Below are 23,888 nucleotides of genomic sequence, written 5' to 3'. Positions count from 1 at the left end.
GGAATGTCTAGTATAGTGAATGCTTACGGGAAGAGGGTAGGTTTAGAAGAGAAAATAAAAAAAGAGCAAGTAAAAAATCACTTAGAAAAGTTAGATGCCTGCAAGTCACCAGGGCCTGATGAAATGCGTCCTAGAATACTCAAGGAGTTAATAGAAGAGGTATCTGAGCCTCTAGCTATTATCTTTGGGAAATCATGGGAGACGGGGGAGATTCCAGAAGACTGGAAGGGGGCAAATATAGTGCCCATCTATAAAAAGGGAAATAAAAACAACCCAGGAAACTACAGACCAGTTAGTTTAACTTCTGTGCCAGGGAAGATAATGGAGCAGGTAATCAAAGAAATCATCTGCAAACACTTGGAAGGTGGTAAGGTGATAGGGAATAGCCAGCATGGATTTGTAAAGAACAAATCATGTCAAACTAATCTGATAGCGTTCTTTGATAGGATAACGAGCCTTGTGGATAAGGGAGAAGCGGTGGATGTGATATACCTAGACTTTAGTAAGGCATTTGATACGGTCTCGCATGATATTCTTATAGATAAACTAGGAAAGTACAATTTAGATGGGGCTACTATAAGGTGGTTGCATAACTGGCTGGATAACCGTACTCAGAGAGTAGTTGTTAATGGCTCCCAATCCCGCTGGAAAGGTATAACAAGTGGGGTTCCGCAGGGGTCTGTTTTGGGACAATATCTTCATCAACGATTTAGATGTTGGCATGGAAAGTACGCTTATTAAGTTTGCGGACGATACCAAACTGGGAGGGATTGCAACTGCTTTGGAGGACAGGGTCAAAATTCAAAATGATCTGGACAAATTGGAGAAATGGTCTGAGGTAAACAGGATGAAGTTCAATAAAGATAAATGCAAAGTACTCCACTTAGGAAGGAACAATCAGTTTCACACATACAGAATGGGAAGAGACTGTCTAGGAAGGAGTATGGCAGAAAGAGATCTAGGGGTCATAGTAGACCACAAGTTTAATATGAGTCAACAGTGTGATACCGTTGCAAAAAAAGCATACATGATTCTGGGATGCATTAACAGGTGTGTTGTAAACAAGACACGAGAAGTCATTCTTCCGATTTACTCTGCGCTGGTTAGGCCTCAACTGGAGTATTGTGTCCAGTTCTGGGCACCGCATTTCAAGAAAGATGCGGAGAAATTGGAGAGGGTCCAGAGAAGAGCAACAAGAATGATTAAAGGTCTTGAGAACATGACCTATGAAGAAAGGCTGAAGGAATTGGGTTTATTTAGTTTGGAAAAGAGAAGACTGAGAAGGGACATGATAGCAGTTTTCAGGTATCTAAAAGGGAGTCATCAGGAGGAGGGAGAAAACTTGTTCACCTTAGCCTCCAATGATAGAACAAGAAGCAATGGGCTTAAACTGCAGCAAGGGAGATTTAGGTTGGACATTAAGAAAAAGTTCCTAACTGTCAGGGTAGTTAAACACTGGAATAGATTGCCTAGGGAAGTTGTGGAATCTCCATCTCTGGAGATATTTAAGAGTAGGTTAGATAAATGTCTATTAGGGATGGTCTAGACAGTATTTGGTCCTGCCATGAGGGCAGGGGACTGGACTCGATGACCTCTCGAGGTCCCTTCCAGTCCTAGAGTCTATGAGTCTATGAGACAGGACCAGGAGTGCCTGTGGGACCTGAATCGGGACCGGCGGCGTCCCGTGGTACCGGGCAAAGGAGGTCTCATGAGGGCCTGCTTGCCTATTGACTGAGGGACCCGCACCAGTGGCGCTGGGGGTTGAGGCAGCTCAGGCTCCGTCAAGGCAATCAAGTCCCGTGCCGTGGAGAACATCTCCGGAGTGGAGGGCACGATAAGCTCAACCACGGTGCGTGCCGGGGAGCTGTTAAGCACCAGACTCGACGGCTCTTGCGAGGCTGGAATCAACGGTGCGGAGGACGTCGGTGCCGCGGCAGTTGACGGTGCCGGGCGGTCCGACTTGGCTAAGCGCTCAGACTGCGGTGTAGATATAGCAGCCGCAGGAGGCTTGTGCTTCTTGCTCCGTGGTGAGAGCGAATGGTGCCGGGTAGGAGCTTGGGCGGGTGATGGTTGGTGTCGAGGAGCCTTCACTGTTGGCGTGCGCTCCGGTGCCGAAGAGGCACTTGTTCGCGGTGCCGAAGACTGGGGAGTCAACGCTGCCTCCATCAGGAGTTGTTTCAGGCGAATGTCCTCCTCTTTTTTAGTCCGGGGCTTGAACGCCTTACAGATGCGGCACTTGTCCATAAGATGGGACTCACCCAAGCACTTAAGACAGGAGTCGTGAGGGTCTCCTGTGGGCATCCGGCTATGACAGGCCGAGCACGGTTTGAAGCCCGGTGAACCAGGCATGGGCCCCGGTACCGGGTGAGGGGAAGGGGCTAACCCCCGATCCCTCTTAACTATCTACAATAACTATTACAAAACTAATAACTAAACACTAACTATACTAGAAGAAATCGAACTATATACACAATTACAATAGAAACGAGCGAATCCCTAGGGAGGTGGAGATCAGCTAAGCTGCGCTCCACTGTTCCAACGACCAACACGGGCGGTAAGAAGGAACTGAGGAGCGGAGGGGCCGGCAGGGGTATATATCCGGCACCATAGCGGCGCCACTCCAGGGGGCACCCTGCCGGCCCACCGAGTGTTGCTAGGGTAAAAATCTCCGACGAACGTGCATGCGGCGCGCGCACACCTAACTGGAATGGATATGAGTAAGCACTCGAAGAAGAACACATTGTTTACATCAATAGTTAACATATATTTCAAGGGACCATTCAAGGTGAACTGACTCATTAACACCTCTCCAGTCATGGGGTAGAAGGGAAGCTGGGGGCTTTCGTAGGTTATAGATTGTTGTAATAGGCCATAAATCCAGTGACTTTACTCAGTCCATGAGTTTTAGCGTCTAGCAAAAGTTATGAATTTATGCTCCCAGGCTCATCTTTGGAAGTTGTTGTGCAGATTTCCTTTGAGGGTAAGGCCTGAGAGGTCAGCAATTGAGTGATTGCTTTGTGAAAAGTGTTTACCCACAGGTGATATGATGTTCTTGTCTTTTATCATTTTTCTGTGTGAGTTCATTTGAGAGCCTAGTGACAGTCTTGTTTCACCCACATAGTGGTTATTGGGGCATTCAGTGAACTGGATAAGGTATGTCATATGTTGTGATAGATGGGCAAGGACCCATGGATCTCGAAAGGTGTTTTGTGGGAGATGCTGATCACTGAGCAGTGAAGATATGTCTACAGGTTTTGCACCTGTTGTTCTGGTAGGGCTGAGTTGGTGTTTCCTGATCTGTGGGGAGGTTGCTCCTGATGCTGAGCTTGGAGGGGTTATTTGAAGGCCAGAAGGAGTTCAGGAAAGATTTCCTTTTGGATATGGACCCCATCAAGTATGGAGTATAACCGTTGGGAATCCATATGGTGTATCATCAATGTGGGGCAATAAGTGACAACTAGAGGTGTGTGGTTGGAGATTTTATTTCTATATTGAAGCAGGCTCTCTCAAGTATGTGGGGGCCCATTCCATGATGCAATCCACTTTGTTTGGTGAAGGCAGTTTTAAGTGCATTGAGGTTTGTATCCTGGACTTTCCTCGGAGCATATTCTGCAGTATCTGAGTGCCTGGCTGTAGATAAGATTTCTTGGTGTGTTCGGGGAATTTACTGGATCTGTGAAGGTAGTTGTAGCCATCAGTGGGTTTCTTCTATATAGTTGTCTGTAGGGTTCCACTGCTGAAGGTCATCATGGTTTCCAGGAGTTTGATGCTAATGTGGGAGTATTTTAGAAAAAGTATAATCGATGGGTGGGAGTGGTTGAAGTTGTAGTGGACATCTATGAGGGAGTCTAGGTCATCTGTCCAGAAGATGAAAATATCATGTATCTCAAATATATCATTGGTTTCATGGTGCATCTGTCCAGAAATTCTTCTTCAAGGTGACCCAAGAAAAGAATAGAGAACAGAAAAAGATGACAACGACTCAAGGATTCCAAATCAACCACAGCCAGTCACTGCAACTAATGGACAGCCAGATGATCAAGCTCTTAGATGTTTGGGTCGTGTAATTAGAAACCAGTATGATTCAGAGACATGCAACAGACTGATACATACTGAATGTCAAAGATAGCCTAATAGTGTAAATATTGTATATGGTAGGAATGGTAGGGGGAAATGTAACAGAGCACTCTTCTGTATTATATTGTTCAGCCACTATGTGGCAATGTGTGTTAAATACCTTATTTAAACAAACCTCAGCCATACCTGAGAGAGTATTAAAGAATCTTATGATGAACACATCTGGTATGTATATGCAAGCTCATTCATACTGGCCAGCGAATAGAGACCTGTCATGGCATAAATCCTCACTCTGAACCTTAGCGTCCAAAAGATGGGGTACCAGCATGAATTCCTCTAAGCTTAATTACCAGCTTAGAACCTGTAGCACTGCCACCAACCAGGAATTACAGTGCCTGGTACACTCTGGTCCCCCCAAAACCTTGCCCGGGGACCCCCAAGACCCAGACCCTCTGGATCTTAACACAAGGAAAGTAAACTCTTTCCCCCACCGTTGCTTCTCCCAGGCTTCCCCTCCTGGGTTACCCTGGAAGATCACTGTGATTCAAACTCCTTGAATTTTTAAACAGAGAGGAAAATTCCCCTTCCCCCCTCCTTCTCTCTCCCCCTCCCAGACTCTCCCTGAGAAAGTAATCCTAACACAGAGAGAAATTAACCTCTCTCTCCCCCTTCCCTCTTTTCTCCCCACCAATTCCCTGGTGAATCCAGACCGCGTCCCCTGGGGTCTAACACCAGAATAAAAAAAAACAATCAGGTTCTTAAACAAGAAAAACTTTTAATTAAAGAAAGAACAAAGGTAAAAATTATCTTTGTAAATTTAAGATGGAATAGGTACAGGGTCTTTCAGCTACAGACACTGGGAATACCTTCCCAGCCTAAGTATACAAGTACAAATTAAAATCCTTTCAGAAAAATACAAATTTGAACTCCTCCCAGCCAAATACACATTTGAACTCCTCCCAGCCAAATACACATTTGAACTCCTCCCAGCCAAATACACATTTGCAAATAAAGAAAACAAACATAAGCCTAGCTCGCCTTATCTACTTAATACTTACTATTCTGAATTTATAAGAGCCTGTATCGGAGAGATTGGAGAGAAACCTGGTTGCACGTCTGGTCCCTCTGAGCCCCCAGAGTGAACAACAACCACCAAAATCTAACCGCACACACAAAAACTTCCCTCCCTCAAGATTTGAAATTATCCTGTCCCCTGATTGGTCCTCTGGTCAGGTGACAGCCAGGCTCACTGATCTTGTTAACCCTTTACAGACAAAAGAGATATGAAGTACTTCTGTTCTATTAACTCTTACTTATCTGTTTATGACAAGACCAAATTCACGGCCATGAAAAATGTGACATGGACCAGGCATAAAATTGGTCTTTTGTGTACTTTTACACTATGCTATAAGCAGTGTTTCTCAAACTGGTGGTCCTGACCCAAAAGGTGGGTGGCAAGACTAATGTGGGGGATTGCGGTATTGCCACCTTTACTTCTGCGCAGAAGTAAGAATGGCAATACCATACCATACCATGCCACTCTTACCTCTGTGCTGGCGGCAGAGCTGCCTTCAGAGCTGGGTGTCTGGCCAGATGCAACTGCTCTCCAGCCACCCAGCTCTGAAGGCAGCACAGAAAGATGGCAATGCCACATTGCCCCTACAATAGCCTTCCAACCCTCTTTTGGGTCGGGACCCCCAGTTTGGGAAACACTTACTTAAAGGCTTTACATGTTTATATTTTGCCATTTTAAAAATACATAGGATAAATGGACACAAATCAGACATTAGGAATGGCAATATACAAAAACCTGTAGGAAAGCACTTCAACCTCCCTGGCCACACTATAGCAGACCTTAAGGTGGCCATCCTGCAGCAAAAAAACTTCAGGACCAGACTTTAAAGAGAAACTGCTGAGCTTCAGTTCATCTGCAAATTTGACACCATCAGCTCAGGATTGAACAAAGACTGTGAATGGCTTGCCAACTACAGAACCAGTTTCTCCTCTCTTGGTTTTCACACCTCAACTGCTAGAACAGGGCCTCATCCTCCCTGATTGAACTGACCTCGTTATCTCTAGCTTGCTTGCTAGCATATATATACCTGCCCCTGGAAATTTCCACTACATGCATCTGAAGAAGTGGGTATTCACCCACGAAAGCTCATGCTCCAAAACGTCTGTTAGTCTATAAGGTGCCATAGGATTCTTTGCTGCTTTTACAGATCCAGACTAACACGGCTACCCCTCTGATACTAAAAATACATATTTATGCTTTGTTACAACCCTGTGAAATTTAAAATTTAAATATCTGAAACTCTGAAATTCATGATTTTTAAAATGCATTGACTGTGAAATTTATAAAAACGAACCATGAATTTGATAGAGCCATGTTTATACAGTATACTTTTCATACAAAAGTTTGTAACAAATTTCACCAGAAGAACTCTGCAGCTTTTAATAACTGGTATTACAGGAAACATATTGGAATTAGAGTCAATTAGAAAGAGAAGTCCATTTAGTGAATGGAAGTGCATATACACAGTCCCCATTGCCATGGCCTATAGATGCCTCACAATAATTAAAAAGGAACAGTAGAAATAGCAGTCAATCCAACAGAACATTAAAAAAAAAAAAACTAGCCATGGAAACCTGATGGTATGCAGTCAGTGGTAAAATGGCACTGATGAAAAGCCTCACTGAAAAGAAGCTTGCCAAACCTAGGTTCTGGAACATCATTACAGGGAACAGTTTCCATAAGCAAGATCCTTCAAATAACAGTGCCTGCTACCACTCCTGCAGGATAACGTATCAGGACACCACAAAAAAAGTCATTCAACATATTCTAACCAACATGACAAACTCTCTTATTAATGGTGGAACTGCAAAGCAAAAATAAATAAATTGCTCACACCCTTCAATGCTTTCTTTTTGATGTACACAGATAATCTCAAAGTTTTATTTTAACAATGCTGCTTGTCTTTTACATGACTTAATAGGAACCTCAGGACCTGAGCTCTATTTTTGCTTGTAAGATTTTTGGAGGACCTAGTTATTTAGGCCAGCCTCAGAAGATAGCCTGAATAAGATTCCCCTTCACCTAGGGGTGAAAGAACAGCAGATTAGTCAGCTTCCTGTGATATCACCAGTCAGATCCTGCTGAGGACCTTAAAAAGTTCTCCAAAAAAACAGGAAGCCAGGACCTGATATTCCTAATATAAAAGACATGCAGAAAAATATTTTTTAAATGACATTTTTGAGGTTATCCCTTTACATCAAAAAGGAACAGGAAAGGTAGAAATGCCACCTTTTTTCCTTTGTAATTCACTTCTTAAACTGTTTCTTTTAAAACTGTTTCTCTTTTTCACTGAAACTGAGTACACCTCTACCCCGATATAACGCTGTCCTCAGGAGCCAAAATATCCTACCGCATTATAGGTGAAACCACGTTATATCGAACTAGCTTTGATCCACTGGAGGGTGCAGCCCCGCCCCCTCCCCCCCCGAGCACTGTTTTACCATGTTATATCCAAATTCGTGTTCTATCAGGTCACCTTATATCGCTGTAGAGGTGTATTTTCTTTATTTGATCAGCTATTTAAATTGAATTTAGAAATGATAAAAATTTTAAAATAAATTGTATTTAAACTTGCACAAGAGAGCTATACTCTAAAAACAAAATCTGAAAGCCAAAAATGAATTACCCGCAAAGGAGGAGAAGGAAGAAGCAGCTGAAATAAGATGATGGGTTGCCAGGGAGGAAAGAGTAATGAGTAGTGAAGCTAAAAGCATAAGGAAGGCCTAGAAAGGAAAAAAGGGAAAAATGTTAAGGAAGAAAAAATAGGAAGCTTAAACCCTATGTAAGTTACAAGAACGTCAATCAGGAAATTTCTAAAGTACCTGTTTATAAATAAAAGATAGTGATACAGGAGGTAAAACCATGTACACCAATTGCTTGACATCCGTAATTTCACCACACCAGGAACTCATCTAGTACCAGATGTAGACACTGATGTACTGGCAAGTTTACTCTACAGTTAAAGATAACATCCTTTACAGAAAATGTTAACCTAAGATCCATTCTGGTGTACATACACCTACAGGTAGAAGTTAAAGTTACCGTTCACTTTTCAAGAAGCATAGGAAATAACCTCAATGCTCCGTCCGTCCCTCTTTATAAAACAGGTTCTAATACTGAAGGTTGAATATATGTGGGCTATTGCTCAATGCATACTGGCTTCTCTGTTCTCATACACAATATTTAAAGGAGAAAAAAGCAAATACAGTTCTGTGATTCATAGAATTACTATAAGTTAAAAGAAATGTAAGTATGACAATGTTTGAAGTATCAAGCACAATTCTATACAGTTGCTATAAATATAATTACAGAAATTAATGATCTGCAGTTGGCAGCAAGAATGATGGGGGTTTGAAACTATTACAAAGGTTAGAAAAATTATTTTTCTTAGACTATACACTGTGTAGACAGTGACTATTGCTAGTATTATCTCACCTGGTAGCAAACCCAAAAGTTAAGAAGGGGAGCAAACTGAAGCCCCACATAAAAAAGTAAAGCCCTTTAAACATAGTTGTAGTTTAAAAAAAAAAAAAAAGACTCTAAAATCACTGAGGTTCCAAGTATATACCCTCTCAGTAACTCCCATATTTAATCTGTCCAGTATTCGAATATCAATAACTAATTTTTTTTTTCAAAAGTGATGCTACACTCACGAGGTGTATGACGTACAAATCTTGTACTGTGGAAAAAATATTGTTACCCAAACACAAATACAGCTCCCCAGAGTTCCATCTCGCTTTTACTGCTGGCAGCCACATGTAGAACATGCTAAACATTTTAGTATTTATGAATTTGGTCTTGAATGTAAGAGGCACTTAAGTTCTATGGCAAGAGATTGAGATTCTCTCTTGTATGCTTCAGTGTTAAATGGATGACCAATGCAGACACTAAAACGAAAGAGTTTAGCAGACCACTAACTTAGAGATCTTACTGTCAAGACTATCATGTGAAATTATTGTTCTACTCCAGCCCAAGATAGCATTTTGTCATCTAATACAAGAATAAAGGTTTGTACACCCAAGTATTAAGGGCAAAATTCTCACAGAGCCATAGGGAAGATCTCAGTTTAACATTTTGCTCTCCACATATACATGCATCTCTCATTGAGGTCAGCAGAGTAGAGAGAGGACAATATTGAGAGTTGATATCTGCCATGCAGAACTTGCAGGAGATTTCTGCATTCGGTTATAAAATTAAAATCACATAGAAAAGGGTGAAATATCCAGCACAAAACATGAAATTTTGCTGACATGGATTAAGATCAAATCTTTAATATACTCTCAGGGAAGCAGCATAAGCCACTAATAAGCTACTGTTGACAAGTGGTAGCACAGTGAAACTTAATAGAATGTTGATCTCTGTGCAGGCTAGATGTCAAACATTAGCCTGACACTTCAGGGATCAGGAATCCTACAAGTTTCATTCTGCTGCTGCCCTCACACTGACCAAAACACAGAAGGAATTAAAAAGAAATGGGGAAAGCACAGAACAAGAGAGGAGGAACAATACAGTGTGGGTAGTGGAAAAATGACAGAACAGTAGAGGAAAAAAGATGGTACATTCACAGGTGCTGAAAGCAAAAGAAAAGTCCACCCTTCAAGTTTGCATTCATGGTTTAATTGTAGAGTGAATACAATCAATGGGAAATGATGTTACTGTGAACATAATTAAGAACAAACAACTGATGTTTCTGTATATACTTCTAACTCTGAAGCACATAGAGGAGAGGGAGAAGATAAAGGAAAACAAATAAAATAAAATATAAAATCCTATAAGATCTTATAAGAACACAAAAGCCACAAATTGAGGTTACCTATTAACACTGTCATTTGCTGCCTGGATCCCACTGTCTATCTGTAGAACCATTTTATAATCAACATACGCCTGCCGATATCGCTCCATGGACTCGTATGCCATTGCCCGTCGCAGAAGAGGTTTAAGGGAAAATGGATGAAGTTCCAGAGCTCTTGAGAATACAAAAGAAAAAAGATTACAAGCAGTGCAGGGCTGAAAACAGAATTGTCATGTAAACCTAATGAAGCTATTCAATTATATAAAGAACTATACATAGTATGTCCATTATTTCATTTTGGGGTTATCTTGACAAAATAGGAAAGCAGATCTGGAGTGGTTTATTAGCAACTAAAAAAACCCAAAATGGGATTGCAGCCATGTACATGCTAGCATATTTTATTACAATATATTCAACTTAAATTTGTTAACTCAGTCTAGTAACCTACCTCTTCCATAGTGAACACATTTAAGGCCCGCCATACTTAATAGAATCTTAATGTGGTTATTCTGCTTAATCTTAATGGGATGATTATTCTGTTTAAATGGTGCCTAGATCTGTGTGGATCTTATGAATTTATGCTTGTTCTGTCTGCTTGTTCCTTTAATAGCTTTCAGTTCCTCAGTAGTTGTAAAACATGAAGCAAATATTTAGCAATAGTACAAGTAGTACACAACTGCCTGTTGGCTGTGAGCAACTGAGGTTAGCATACAAGGAAAAAACTGACTGTTTTGGCAGGATGTCTCCCAGATAACACTGCTGCTGATGCGGTCAGGCAGCAAGCTCAGTCTCTAGTGCAGCACGAGTATTACTTCTAAGTGACATGATGGGCTCACAAAAGCACAAAATGCCCACAAAAGCATTATTATTTAAAAAGTGTCTTTTGTTAATGGAACAATAGAGGTATTGCGATTTAGAGGATTCTAGGCAGCTAGCTGTTATATATATACAGGAGTACATATCCTATCTAAATAATGAAGACAGTTATGTTTAAAAGCTTCCAAGATCCCTTCTATTGCTAAGTACTGTTTAGAATAGCAATTATGCATCACTCCATAGTACTACTAAGGCTCAACTACTGCTTTTAACTTTTTTAACCTTGAGAACACTAGCTAATTTTCAGGTTCATAACACCTAAGAATTTGGTGTAATCTAAAGGGTAGATACAAAGTCAGATGGAAGGGGTGCATTTCTTGGGGACTACCAGCATCTGGGAGATGAAGTTAGCCAGCATGCATTTTCAGGGTATAGTTGGAGGGTAATGTTAGTCAGGTGATAGGTTATGCCATAGCAGTAATATGAGGAAGTGGAAGCTAGTATAAGGGAGCTACATCCTGATTTCCACAGACGAAGGGTAAATTACTCCAAATCAGGACCCTTATGGGGAAGAGGAGCTAAGAGGATTCCTGGAAGCCTCTCAAGAAACAAAGATTAGAAGACAAATGTGTAAAACATTTTTGGGGTGTTTTTTTTTACATCAAGAATACAAGCACTATGCCATCCATAGCCTTGCTGAAGTCAATCATAAATCATTATTAAACCTTACCCATTTCTGTTGTGCTGCCTACAGCAAATCCACTTGACATTTTTTTTAATATTGTTTCTGTTTCCCATTCTTCCTAACTTCTGTCTATTTGCTGTCTCTGCTCATTGTGGCAGGAACCATACCTCTCTGTCTATATAGAAAGTGTATAGCATATTATGGGTAGTACCATAAATTAATACTATACTGATGATGATGATGATGATGATATAGGTTTCCACTCAAATAGAATACAAAACACAGGTTCACAGTATAGTTTTCAATGGCAGAGTTATAGTCAAAGAAACAGAACAAGCAATTTACTGCTATAATTTTGTAACTTTATTTGGTCAGTAAATGTCTGTCTTTTTCAACTATCTTATATCTTCACTAATTACAACAAAGTTTAAAATTATGGAGAGTATTAGAAAGTGTATGAAAAAAACCTTTCATTCTAAGAAAACTCCTAAAGCAGATGGTAAACTATATTCAATATGTTGGCAGCTTAATTAATAAAAATGAAAAGCTAAATCTATATTATATCCAGTTATTAATATTTTTATACTCTAGTTGCGTATATGTCACATTCTGGGGTGCAATCCAGACCAGTGAAGAGTTCTGTCACCTCTTATCCTGTAACCCCATGCCTCACAATGCCTTGTTACTATGACTCTCTGCCTGGGACACCCACTGTCAGTAACAAGCATGCACTCATGTCAACATATTGGGCAGCCCTGGTCCAATGCTTTGGATCCTGGAGCCTCCTGGCAAGGCAACTCCACGCTCTCCACAGGTCTGGATTGCACTCCAGAACGTTACAGCTTTGCATTACAAAAGAGGAAATTTGTTTGGCCTTATACTCATTAATCACTCTTATGAAATTCAACAGAAATTTTAGGAAAAACAGTAATAACTTCAATGTGGTTTTTTTGGAGGGGGAGATTGAGGGTACCTGACCTTCAGCCAATGGTGCCGTAAAACAATGCACCATAAGTAGACAGCAGAATTCTAGCTCAGTTTCTGAACACAATTGTAACACAGATTGTGAATATGTTGAGTGTACATGCAAAACAATTTCTACGGTAAACATGCTTTAAAACAGTTTCAAACAAGGTTGTCAGTCCTAGGGTGAAAAGAGACTACAAATAAATAACTATGGAGCATTCAAAAACTGTTCAGTAAAGAGCCTGTTTTCATTTAACGTTAACATTTTGTTCATTTAAGTCTTCCATGCATTTCTATGTACATTTGGGAAGATTTAATTGTCTTTACACGTCAACTTATACAATATTCTTAAAATTACCTCTCCCCTAGTAGTGAGTGATTCATAACATATTTTAACAGATAAAGATTCCTGTCAATATGACAAGAAACTAGCCCTTCCTTAGAATGACTCAGTTGAAATAGTATTTTAATAATGAGAAACTGATTTAAAATGTTTAATCATCAATAGGAATGCTGTTTCCCTACAAGAAAGAATGCTGTTTACCTGTTACAGTCTTGAATGCAGTCACTGCAGTTGCCTTCTTTAAGGTAACATGCTGCTCTATTTGAATACAAGATACTTAGATCATCTCCACTTTGCACTCCTAAAATTATATGCAAGTACAATGAAAGTTCATTATTTAAATATCATTGAATTACAATTAAAAAAAGACTATAGTATGTTCTGAGTTACACTGCACTGCTGCAGTTTGCTGATGATGCAAAGCTTCAAGCAGCTTTTGTTTATTCAGTATGTCACCTACAATACATATAATTATTCTAGTACGTAAACATATGCAAACATCACTGTCACAAAGAATTATCAATCTTTCCATTCATTTCACTCTATTGTACCTTTTGTGAGTCATTTTGTAAAATGACTTTATTATTTATCACAGAGGAATTTACAGCCTGTCAGAAATCTGTGGATAGTCTATGATGGTTAAACTGTGGTTCTTTATAGTGATTCTACTCTTTTCATACGGCATCACAACTCACCTACATTGATGACATTTTCAATAGCCTCCGAGTACCTCAGCACAGCCTCTCCAAACTGTCCATTCTTAAAATACTCATTTCCTTCACTTTTCAGTTTTGCTGCAGTAGGAGGAAGCAAACTAGAAATGCTTTTCCCAGCGAATGAAGATTCTGTCCCATGTGAACTGAAGGTCTCCTTCTTTACATCATTGCTTTCATTCTTTTTTTTACCATTTAGATAACCATTAACTTCACCTTCATGGTCTGGTAAATGTTCAATTGTCTTTTTCTCTGATATGTCTTTTTTTACTCTACTCTCAGTGTATTCACTCTGCTTCTGCGTCTCTGACTTACAGCCATCTCCTTTGCTGGAAAACTTTTTTTGCACATTCCCCATTTCACTTTTAGTTGCAATCTTGCCTCCGAGTAGTACACCAGTTTCTACAAGGAAGTTAATCAGTCCGGTCAGAGTTTGCATCATTGGAAGGAACTATTCTAAAGGCAAAGGAGGGGTGCATACCAAAGTCCATAGCATAAAATACTTCAAGAGTCTTCATTTATAAAAATTGATTTGGCACAGAAAACACTCTCAGAACACAGATTAATTTCTAGTAATGAACAATTTGCAATACACAGTAAAAATGTAATACTTTCTTGTCAAATCTGTTTTCTCCTTGCTGAAGAACTTACAGCTCCCCTTTTCTTACATAATGGAATGGTACAGAATTTACCCTGAATTCAACCACTTAAATACTGAATGTTAAATAAAAAGTTGATACTTTAATTTAAATGAAAATGCAGATTTACAGTTTTTCAAATCAGCAAATCACAATTACTTGTCATGTTAGAATTAATATATCAGCACAAAATTAAATTGTTTTACTGCTAGTTCATGAAAAATTTTAGAGCTATCAAGCGATTAAAAAATTAATCATGATTAATTGCACTGTTAATAACAGAATACCATTTAAATATTTTGCATGTTTTCTACATTTTCAAATATATTGATTTCAATTACAACACAAAATATAGCGTACAGTGCTCACTCTATATTTATTTTTTATTATAAATATTTGCACTATAAAAAACAAAAGATATAGTATTTTTCAATTCACCTAATACAAGTACTTTAGTGCAATTTCTTTAACATGGAATTTGAACTTACACTTGTAGAATTATGTACAAAAAAATAATTGCACTCAAAAACAAACCAATGTAAAACTTTAGAGCCTACAAGTCCACTCAGTCCTACTTATTGTTCAGCCAATAGCTCAGACAAACAAGTTTTTTTATATTTGCAGGAGATAATGCTGCCCACTCCTTCTTTACAATGTCACCTGAAAGTGAGAACAGGTGTTCCTATGGCACTGTTGTAGCTGGTGTTGCAAGATATTTACATGCCAGATGCACTGAAGAATCATATGCTCCTTTATTCTTCAACCACCATTCCGGAGGACATGCATTCATGCTGATGATGGTGTCTGCTCAATAATGATCCCCCAATGCATGTTCATTTTCATCATCTGAGTCGGATGCCATCAGCAAAAGGCTGATTTGCTTTTTTGGTGGTTTGGGTTCTGAAGTTTCCACATCAGAGTGTTGCCCTTTTAAGACTTCTGAAAGCATGTTCCACATCTCCTCCCTCTCAGATTTTGGAAGGCACTTCAGAGTCTTAAACCCTGGGTCTGGTGCTGTAGCTATCTTTAGAAATCTCACATTGGCACCTTCTTAGCGTTTTGTCAAATCTGCTGTGAAAGTGTTCTTAAATTCAAACATGTGCCAAGTCATCAACTGAGACTGCTATAACATGAAATATATGGCAGAATGCAGGTAAAACACAGAGCAGGAGACATACAATTCTCCCCCAAGGAGTTCAGTCACTAATTTAGTGAATGCATTATTTTTTTAACAAGTGTTATCAGCATGGAACCATGTCCTCTGGAATAATGGCCAAAGCACGAAGAGGCATATGAATATTTGGCGTATCTGGCATGTAAATACCTTGCAACATGAGCTACAATAATACCAGGCAAACACCTGTTCTCATTTTCAGGTGACATTGTAAATAAAAAGCAGGCAGCATTATCTCCTGTAAATGTAAACAAACTTGCCTGTCTTAGCAATTGGCTGAACAAGAAGTAGGACTGTGTGGAATCATAGGCTCTAAAGTTTTACATTGTTTTGTTTTTGAGTGCAGTGTTGTAACAAACAAACAAAAAATCTACATCTGTAAGTTTCCCTTGCACAATAAAGAGATTGCTCTACAGTCCTTATATGAGATTAACTGAAAAATATTATTTCTTTTGTTTATCATTTTACAGTGCAAATATATGCGATAAAAAATATAAGATGAGCATTGTACATTTTGTATTCTGTGTTGTAACTGAAATCAATATATTTGAAAATGTAGAAAAACATCCAACATATTTAATGCATTTCAACTAGTATCCTATTATTGTTTAGCAGTGGGATTAAAACTGCGATGGATTGCGATTAATTTTTTTTAATCCCAATTAATTTTTTTGAGTTAATCGCGTGAGTTAACTGCAATTGACAACTCTAGAATATCATAGAATATTAGGGTTGGAAGACACCTCAGGAGGTCATCTAGTCCAATCCCTTGCTCAAAGCAGGACCAACACCAACTAAATCATCCCAGCCAAGGTTTTGTCAAGCCGGGACTTAAAAATCTCTAAGGATGGAGATTCCATCACCTCCCTAGGTAACCATCCGAAGTCCCCACAAATAACATGGAAAGGAGACATTTTTAATCCGTCTTCTTGTAATATATCAATATAGCTCAATAAAAAGAGGTTTCATATGAAAGGTAAACAAAGGACAAAGCATAGCCTTATATGAATTCAAATTAAAGACAGACAATAATGAAAATTAACCCTAAAATTAGCTTTAAACAATGTCCAGAAGAAAAACCACAAAATCATTGTATCAGATGTAACCTTAGACAAATTCTTCATCTAGCAGAATGGCCTATCACCATAGCATGTAGGTATTTAATTTTATTCATTAGAAAAGGTTTTGGAACACATTGATAAACTAAAGAGTAATAAGTCATCAGGACCAGATGGTATTGACCCAAGAGTTCTGAAGGAACTCAGATATGAAATTGTAGAACTATTAAGTGTAGTCTGTAAACTATCATTTAAATCAGCTTCTGTACCAAATGACTGGAGGATAGCTAATGTGATGCCAATTTTTAAAAAGGGCTCCAGAAGTGATCCTGGCAATTACAGGCCAGTAAGCCTGACTTCAGTACCAGGCAAACTGGTTGAAACTATAGTAAAGAACAAAACTGTCAGACACATAGCTGAACATCATTGTTTGGGAAGAGTCAACACGGTTTTTGTAAAGGGAAATCACACCTCAGCAATCTACTAGAATTCTTTGAGGGGGTCAACAAGCATGTGGACAAGGGGGAATCCAGTGGATATAGTGTACTTAGATTTTCAGAAAGCCTTTGACAAGGTCATTCACCAAAGGTTCTTAAGCAGAGGAATCTGTCATGGGATAAGAGGGAAAGTCCCCTCATGGATTGGTATTTAGCTAAAAGATAGGAAACAAAAGGTAAGACTAAATGGTCAGTTTTCAGAATGGACAGAGGTAAATAGTGTCCCCCAAGGGTCTGTACAGGGACCAGTCCTATTCAACATATTCAGAAATGGAAAGGAAAAAGGAGTAAGTAGTGAAGTGGCAAAATTTGCAGATGATACAAAACTACTCAACATAGTTAAGTCCCAGGAAGACTGCGAAGAGCTACAAAAGGATCTAACAAAACTGGGTGACTGGTCAACAAAATGGCAGATGAAATTCAGTGTTGATAAATGCAAAGTAGTGCACACTGGAAAACATAATCCCAATTATACATATAAAATGATTGGGGCTAAATTATCTGTTACTACTCAAGAAAGATCTTGGAGTCATTGTGGATAGTTCTCTGAAAAGATCCACTCAATGTGCAGCGGCAGTCAAAAAATCAAACAGAATGTTGGGAATCATTAAGAAAGGGATAGATAATAAGATGGAAAATATCATATTGCCTCTATATAAATCCATGGTACGCCCACATCTTGAATACTGCATGCAGATGTGATTGCCCCATCTCAAAAATTGGAATTGGAAAAGGTTCAGAAAAGGGCAACAAAAATGATTAGGAGTATGAACGGTTTCCATATGAGGAGCAATTAATAAGACTGGGACTTTTCAGCTTGGAAAAGAGACGACTAAGGAGGGATATGAGGTCTATAAAATTATGACTGGTGTGGAGAAAGTAAATAAGGAAGTGTTATTTACTCCTTCTCATAAAACAAGAACTAAGAGTCACCAAATGTTCTGTTCTGTTTATTCCCTCTGGGGCACCTGGCATTGGCCACTGCTGGAAGACAGGATACTGGGCTAGACAGATGTTTGGTCTGACCTAGTATGGCTGTTCTTATGTAACAGAAATTTTGACCCTTGAAAATATCAATAAGGCAACTGTACCCTCTAATCATTTTTTATGCCTTGGCACCATCAGCCTAGATACTGGGTTCTCCTTTTATCTTAACTGACAGGCAGAGGTGCCAACAATCCCACAAGAATCTTTCATGCCCTTATATCTTTAAGTATTGATTCCCGATTGTGCAAACTAGTCAATATTTCAGAAGATTATATGAAAATACATAATCTATAATGCCCAAGTTGACGTAATTTTTTTAATTACCTAAATCAAACCAGATAGGACTTGAGTAATCAAGATATAGAAGAGATCATTTTATTTGCCATCAGCCCACACTTAGAGCATTCTATGTGCTCTTTAATAAGAAGAGAGGAAAATACCAATTCTTAAATTTGCTGCAGGAATCCAGGCAGTAGGGAATTGGGAAGATTCTATGCAGATCTACAGTAAAGCAGAAAGAGACACAGAGTAGCTTTGGAATAATTCTTTTTTCCTTGTTCTAATGAAGTTTCTTGTCAGCATCAGAAGAATGTGACTCTTTCTGGGATTCTTTACCATTGTCATACAACACCTGGCAGAGGAGACAGGAACCAAGATACCAACCTTCAAGAGCTTGGTGAACACCCAAGGTGCCACATGCAAAACAAAAGCAGGAATAACAGATGAGCTAGAATAGCAGATACTTCATATCAGTTGTATGCAGTGTTGTTTAACCATGTTGGTTCAAAGATATCAGAGAGGCTAGGTGAATGAAGTAATATCTTTTACTTGACCAAATTCTGTTGGTGAGAGCTTCTCTCTCTCACCAACAGAAGCTGGTCCAATAAAAGACATTACCGCATCCACTCTGTGCTCTTCATTCTCAGAATATTGTCTTCCACAGTCTGAAAATAACAACTGATATAAAAGAGAGACAGAGTCAGTTCTGAGGAAAGATTGTAGCATTTGAGAAATATAATCCTACACAAAAGACAGCCTGTGTACTAGCCATGGGAATGGAAACAATTGCAGTCTTTCCTCCTAAACTGCACTAAGGGAGAGGTATTATTAACATTTATATGGCAGTAGTGCTTAAATGCCATAACCAAGTTGGACCCCACTGTGCCAGGCAAGGTACAAACAAATAATAAATTACAGTCCCTGTGCCAGTTTATAATCTAAAAAAGACAAGATACAATAGGTGGATGAGATGAACAAATGCATTGGAATGGAGGAGACAAAAAAAATAAATGTACTGGGTACCAAAGTGAGTAAATGAGGGCTAAATGACCTGCTACAAGACATTACCATTTAACCCTTTTAACTCTGCCTATTATTCTAATCTCTAACAAGAAAGCAACAAGTTCTCACAGTAAAATACTTGCGAGAAGGATTTCTATAAAAGACTCAGATTGGGCAGAGGGAGAATTCGGACATGGCATAAAGGTCTAAAAGGGGAGGGTATGGAGGTGCACCATAACATTTAACTGGAGGGTTGTGTCCTTCTCAGTTATCAAAGACTCAAGTAGTCCAAGGTAATGGAAAGCCATACTGGAAGTAAATGGGATAACAATCCTCAAAAGAGTGGGAAAAATAAATTAAAAAGTTGGTTCTGCGGCCTTAAGTACCTCTGCGAAGTCAGGGGAAAAAACACTGGGCTAAAGATACAGTGAGAGTTGGACATTCACACTACTTAAAACCTTCAAATTGCCAAGATCACTATGTCAGGTAATAATTACATAGACAAACATATTACTTTTATCTCCATTGCCACTTTCATGTTCTTCTCCATTTCCTCCTCTTTCTTCATCACCATCCGACTCCTCGACATCTTGAATAACTATTCTTTTTCCTTTGGTGTGAGTCTCAGGTACAGGCTCTAAATCTTTCATCTTCTGCTCAATATCTGACAGATTTTTCTGCAGTATAGCAATAATAGCAATTTTAAAAGTCTTTTAAAAATTAGCATTTAGATAGTGCTTTACCTTTGCAAAGCACTTTTCGTTGTCTAAATAATGCCTACAACACACCTCTGAAATAATTACTCAGTATTACCTTAAAATAAGAAAATAGAGATAGGTTAAATGACTTCAAGACCATTTAGTGAGTCAGTTTCAGAACTGGGATTAAGACTAAACTGTTTCTGGCTCCCATTCCAATGCTATATCCAATGCCTACTGCATATACATATTATGCAAACCAATAGGTACCATTTGTTAATACATTCTTTGGAACATAGATTGTGTCTACTCTGTGTGTAGACAGTGCAACACTGACAACTGAACTAGATGGGACAGTCTACAAGGACAGAGACTAACAGATTTAAAGAATAAAGACAATGGATTACTACGCCGAAACTTTAGGAAAGGTCTAAAAGTAGTTTAATCAAAATCCACAGTACAGAGAGCCCAATGTCTGCTAGGGACTTTTGTTTTCTTTTCAAATAGTTAAACTAACAGCTAGGATCAACCATAGGAAATGATCATTTCTGGCAGAGTCTAATAGAAACACACTGCCGATTGATGAAAAGTTATGCTGGTCTTACAAGAGCTACAATTCTCCTATTTATTTCATTATCATAACCATATGAAAAATATCAGAGGAATTCTAAAGCTCTAATTTCTGTTTGTAAAAAGCTTCTAAAAGGCCAGATTTGACATATGTCCTAGAGGTTACAGCTAATTATTAGAATTCAAGAAGAACACTGATCTATTAGGGAACATACTCCTTTAAAGTTGTGCAATGTTTGCTTATAACATTGTTTTGAGTTGGAACTAGGGTGGGCTGGCAGCCCCTCTATTAGCTTCCCTCCACACAAACCCCCAGTGCCTCCAGCCGGCAGCCCCTGCAGATCAACTCCTCCCCCATCCTGAACGTGGTGAAACAGCTATTTCGCCGTGTTCAGGAGGCACAGGGAGGGAGGGGGGAGGCACTGCTCCGCAGGGCCCACCAGTGGGCGGGAGGCACGGGGGTGGAGGAGAACTGATAGGGGGGCTGCTGGCCCACCCTGGTTCCAATCCCCCACTCGCTAGCTATGATGGGCTGCTCTTCCAGAGAATCCCGCAAGTAGTGGACAAAGTAGCATACTAGCAGGCGATGAAAAAAATTTCCCTGGAACCTAACCCCCTCCATTTACATTAATTCTTATGGGAAAATTGGATTCACTTAACACCATTTCGCTTAGTTGCATTTTTCAAGAAAATAACTACAACATTAAGCGAGAAGTTACTGTAATGAGATTGGGGCACAACAGAACGTTGCTAATTTGCACTGATGGTTAAGTCACGGCACTCAAGCCAACAGCCTCCTGGTATACATAAGAAGGCTGCAGGCTGGGCTTTGACAGTGAAGGAACTTCAGTTCTTGAGCAAACTTCCTACCTTGGTCCAACAAAACCCTTTGTTTGTATGTTTAAAGGCATACTGGCAAGGACATTCCATTCCTTGGGACTTTGGAGACAAGGGTGAATAATTGTTATGAATTTATTATGTAAGTTTTATGTTTTTATACTGTGCATGGATTTAAGGCCTGAGCCTGTGAGGCTGCAAAGTAGCCTGGTGCACTCCACACCCATGAAAGTCAATGGGAGTTGACGGTGCACAACAGATCTCCAGAGATGCTCAGAACCTTACAGGATGATCAGAACATTAAAGCCTATAAAAATAACTGCAAACTCCTTATTTTGGAAAATTAATAAGTGAAATTAAACAAGGAGATATGAAATCTTAGTAACATCAGATCTAGCCACAGTTGTTTCTACCAAATCTTTGATGAGAAGAGGAGGAAGACTGCCATTGTGTATGTGTGAAATACAGAGGAAGAAGAACAGTAAAGTGTAAATTACATGAGGTTTAATTTTTACTGTTATGGATAATACCTAGTAAAATGTAAATATCAATAATGATAAGGAGACAAGATAACAAGCTTTCGTTTTTGGAAAGAACTCTCAGAAATGATTCAGCAATGCCTCCTCTCTACAACTGACTATATCACAGGTTCTCAAAAACTGTAGTCTGTGGACCATGCTCCATTCAGGTGCTCCTCGGACAGTTCCCTCTGAGGTGCACACCTGGGCGGCCACACATGAGAGAATGAGGGGCTACCCACCTAATTAGTGGTGCTTTGCAGGCGTGGCTCTACTAGAATGAAGATGCACATGTGAGGTGGTGACCTCGGGGGGATTAGGGGTAGGTGGGAGGGGGCAGTGGGGTGAGTAGAAGGGGTGAGGGGAATTTGGGATGTGAAGGGCTGCGGCGGCCAGAGAAAGAGGCAACTTTCCCCAGCTCCAGGGCTGCAGCTGCCGAGGAGAGACCCCCACCTTCTTCCCAGCCCCACCCCCAGCTCAGGGGCTACCACGGCGGGGGAGAAATGGCACATCCATTGCATTAGAAAGATAAGACTACTAATATTAAAATGCGACTTGTGTGCTTTTATTTGTAGAGCAAAAAAAAACCCCATTAATTATTTTTATTTTTTATATAGCACTTTTATCCAAAGCACTTTACAATAGTTAGCTAATGGTACAAACAACATTTGGAAAGATCATTAAGTGGTCCGCCAAGACGCTCAGCAATTTTGAAGTGGTTCACGGGAAAAAAAAGTTGAGACTCACTGGACTATAAGACTAGGCACATAAGTCAGTCATACATTTTTATTATAACTACCATCTCATCTGTAGTCACAAATAGGATTATATTGTTTAGGTCCTTTTTTTAAAATAGTCATAAAAATATGTATTATATATTAACATTTTAACAAGTATTTTAAGATAGAATCTTTAATGGTTCATATCTCATATTTGCCATTATAAAAAAGTAGAAGCCCAGACCTCAACATAAAGTAAATCATTCAGTAAAGTGAAGTCAGTGAGCGAAACAGAACTTTTCAGTGACGTCTCCCTGAATAAAAAGTGACTAGATATACATCCATTATTATACTATAGTATATCACTTTTATCTTACATCAAACACATAATACAAGCAACATGCATCTTGTTCTATAAACACACCTTCATTCTAGAAATACACACAGTTACTTGTCTTTACCTTAGCTACGGCATTTTCTGGTTCAACATGTAATACTTTGCCCAAATCCTCTACAGCTGCCTGGTAATTCTGTAGATGCTTGTGTACAGTGGCACGGCGCATAAGAGCTACAAATTAACAAAGAACATACTATTTATATTGTATTGTTCTAAATTATACTGCAGACTACAATTAATTCACATTTAATCAGAGAAAGTACAATGTGAAGTACAAAACAATTTTGCATTACATTTCATAAAGCCTTTCATCCACTTCATAATGGCTATGTATTAAGTTACTGATTTTTTGTAATCACATAATTTGATATGACATACCCTACATTTATATGGCGATACATTAACTATCATTCCTCTTAATTTTCCAATTTGTCCCACTCTCTCCATATAAGTTAAGTTAGCTATTTACAAATACTTACCTTAGTAAGAAAGCATGCACCAAGTACCTTTCACTGCTGTTTTAATGCAGTTGTTAAGCCTGTTAAAAGGTGCTTTTCTGTGAATATTAGGAGACAGTGCATGTCACCAATAAAATGTGACTAACAATCATCATTTTGAAAGCATGATCTGACCACACACCGTCATCCTATTGTCACTTCGGCCCAATCTTAGAATCTTGGATCAAAGATAGGCAGGACAAAATCCCCAAATTGTCATTTAAAGTAGCATAGGCAGAGCTAATCTGGGACTATTTTCCCCCACATTTGAGGTCTGACAACTGATGTCAAAGGAAAGATCTCCCACTGATTTCAATGAATGATAAACCAGGCCTGTGTTTCCACCCCAGCCCCGCAACCCAAAAAAAGACTTTTCTCTAGAAACAAAATTCTGAGGAATGGAAGTTTATATCTCACCTTTTAGGTTGCCAGGCTCCAAATCTAACACTTTCTCACAATCCTGAAAAGCATTATGCCAGTTTTGAAGTTTGATTTCTGCTTGAGCTCTGTTATTATATGCTGCCACAGTGGGCAATACTGATATGCTCCT

General features: G+C 39.2%; 1 protein-coding gene across 3 annotated transcripts in view; it reads right to left on the bottom strand.

Moving 5' to 3' along the window:
- The window catches only part of SPAG1 (sperm associated antigen 1), a 72,366-nt gene that overhangs the window by 29,410 nt on the left and 19,068 nt on the right, over window positions 1-23,888 (bottom strand). For all 3 annotated transcript variants that reach the window (XM_050940704.1, XM_050940703.1, XM_050940705.1), the window contains 6 exons: window positions 23,756-23,886; window positions 22,906-23,012; window positions 19,617-19,779; window positions 13,450-13,869; window positions 12,956-13,055; window positions 9,966-10,118 (listed from right to left, as the gene is read on the bottom strand). In XM_050940704.1, the coding sequence (XP_050796661.1) occupies window positions 9,966-10,118; window positions 12,956-13,055; window positions 13,450-13,869; window positions 19,617-19,779; window positions 22,906-23,012; window positions 23,756-23,886 (1,074 nt within the window). The remainder of the gene's footprint in view (window positions 1-9,965; window positions 10,119-12,955; window positions 13,056-13,449; window positions 13,870-19,616; window positions 19,780-22,905; window positions 23,013-23,755; window positions 23,887-23,888) is intronic.

This window comes from Gopherus flavomarginatus, chromosome 2, assembly GCF_025201925.1.
Source record: "Gopherus flavomarginatus isolate rGopFla2 chromosome 2, rGopFla2.mat.asm, whole genome shotgun sequence".
In the NCBI taxonomy this organism is placed as follows: Eukaryota; Metazoa; Chordata; order Testudines; family Testudinidae; genus Gopherus; species Gopherus flavomarginatus.
Note: the sequence above shows the minus strand (reverse complement) of the source record. Positions and strands in the feature narration are given on the sequence as shown.